The 1515-nt window shown below is 30.1% G+C and overlaps 1 protein-coding gene across 1 annotated transcript in view; it reads right to left on the bottom strand.

Moving 5' to 3' along the window:
* Positions 1-1156, bottom strand: part of LOC106478522 (zinc finger SWIM domain-containing protein 8-like) — a 57057-nt gene extending 55901 nt beyond the window's left edge. The window contains exon 1 of the mRNA XM_022382142.1: positions 1066-1156. Within this exon, the coding sequence (XP_022237850.1) occupies positions 1066-1156 (91 nt within the window). The remainder of the gene's footprint in view (positions 1-1065) is intronic.
* Between the last annotated feature and the right edge of the window lie 359 nt (positions 1157-1515).

The raw sequence follows: 1515 nt of genomic DNA, 5'->3' as shown, positions 1-1515 counted from the left end.
CATTACCCATTTAAGCCGTCTCCATCCATTATTAGTTTACTATATATATATATTACGAGCATATATAGTCTTATGACAAAAAATACAGCAAATAAATTAATATATAAGAATCAAATTTTTACAAGTTTTGTATTATCATTCTTCTCCACTTACACAAAGTACTGGAAATAATGAAAATGGTTACCTGTATGTACATCTATAAACTAGGTATCATCATTGTATGCATATGAAAAATTTAATTGTATCAAACTAAAATCAAAGAGCATGTTTTATTTACATATGTAAAAATATCTGAATTTCAAAATATTTGCTATTTATGATCTCATAAACCTAATATTTGTGATAAAAATTGTGCAAGACTGTACATGGTTTTTCCCACTTTCCTCAAATAGTATTTCAGATCCATTTTTTGTCTGGCCACATGTTCAATACCAGAATTTGTGGCCTGGGCCTCACTATGACATGCATACATATATATTTGCACAGCTCCAGTATAAAAAGTTTTTGATAGAATAAAGTATGTTGGTAAATCACAAAACATTTTTTGAATGTCTATGAGGTTTTGAGTCTGTTTTACTTCACCATATAGTAACCTAAATTAATTTTGGTATGTTAATGATGTTATGACATTTCGTCAAATTCATTATTCAGTATTATACAGCGGATCAATTGTTTGATGATTGTGTGTGTATGTGTGTATACAAACACACATACACACACACACAATCATTTTTTGAAAGAGTTTCAAAGTCAACATACTGAGTATCAAAAGCTGGTGAAGCTCTGAAAACCAATAGAATATTTCAGAGAAAAGAATTGCTAGACTAAACAAATGTTTTTCTATTGTTATATTCCAGACAAGCTGACAAGACGTATTATATAAAACTCTCCTGATCAGTGACTTTTGGCAAATAAAAGACAGATTCTCAATGGTATTTTTATACACCTATGATTTGAAATTCAGAATAATGTTCCAAAAAGTCTACAGTGTATCACAGTTTTGATCACGAACATTGACCTAATGGTTTTTGGTGTTTTACCAGCTTTTGGCATTCAGCATCATACCTTTGAATTTCTTAACTGATTTAGAGGCATCACTAACTTTTTTATAGTAGTAGGGGGTATGAAAGTATGGAGATGGAGAAATATCTTTCATATAACTTACACTGTGCTGAATTTAAATTTCAAAGATACATCTGGAGTGTAAGATTTACAACGTTATTCTCCTGGAAGCATGAATCAATTTATGTCATGGTAGCATTTTCTTCATTACACATATTTTAAACACCTACGAAAAGTTTTCAGGTCAAAATGATGTTTAGAGAAACAACTTGCATGTATGTACAGTTTAAATATACAGACACATCAAGAATGCCTTTACTTTCTATGAAAAATTAATATTCAAAAGTGATATATCTAGGTGCACAGGCATAAGTTACCAAGACAAATTTCTAGCTCTTGTTCAGCAACACCAATGATGATTACAAGCTTGTAAATACAGTATGTGAATATAGT

The sequence above is a fragment of the Limulus polyphemus genome, unplaced genomic scaffold, assembly GCF_000517525.1.
Source record: "Limulus polyphemus unplaced genomic scaffold, Limulus_polyphemus-2.1.2 Scaffold220, whole genome shotgun sequence".
Classification (NCBI taxonomy): Eukaryota; Metazoa; Arthropoda; class Merostomata; order Xiphosura; family Limulidae; genus Limulus; species Limulus polyphemus.
This window is presented reverse-complemented; position numbering and strand designations above follow the sequence as displayed.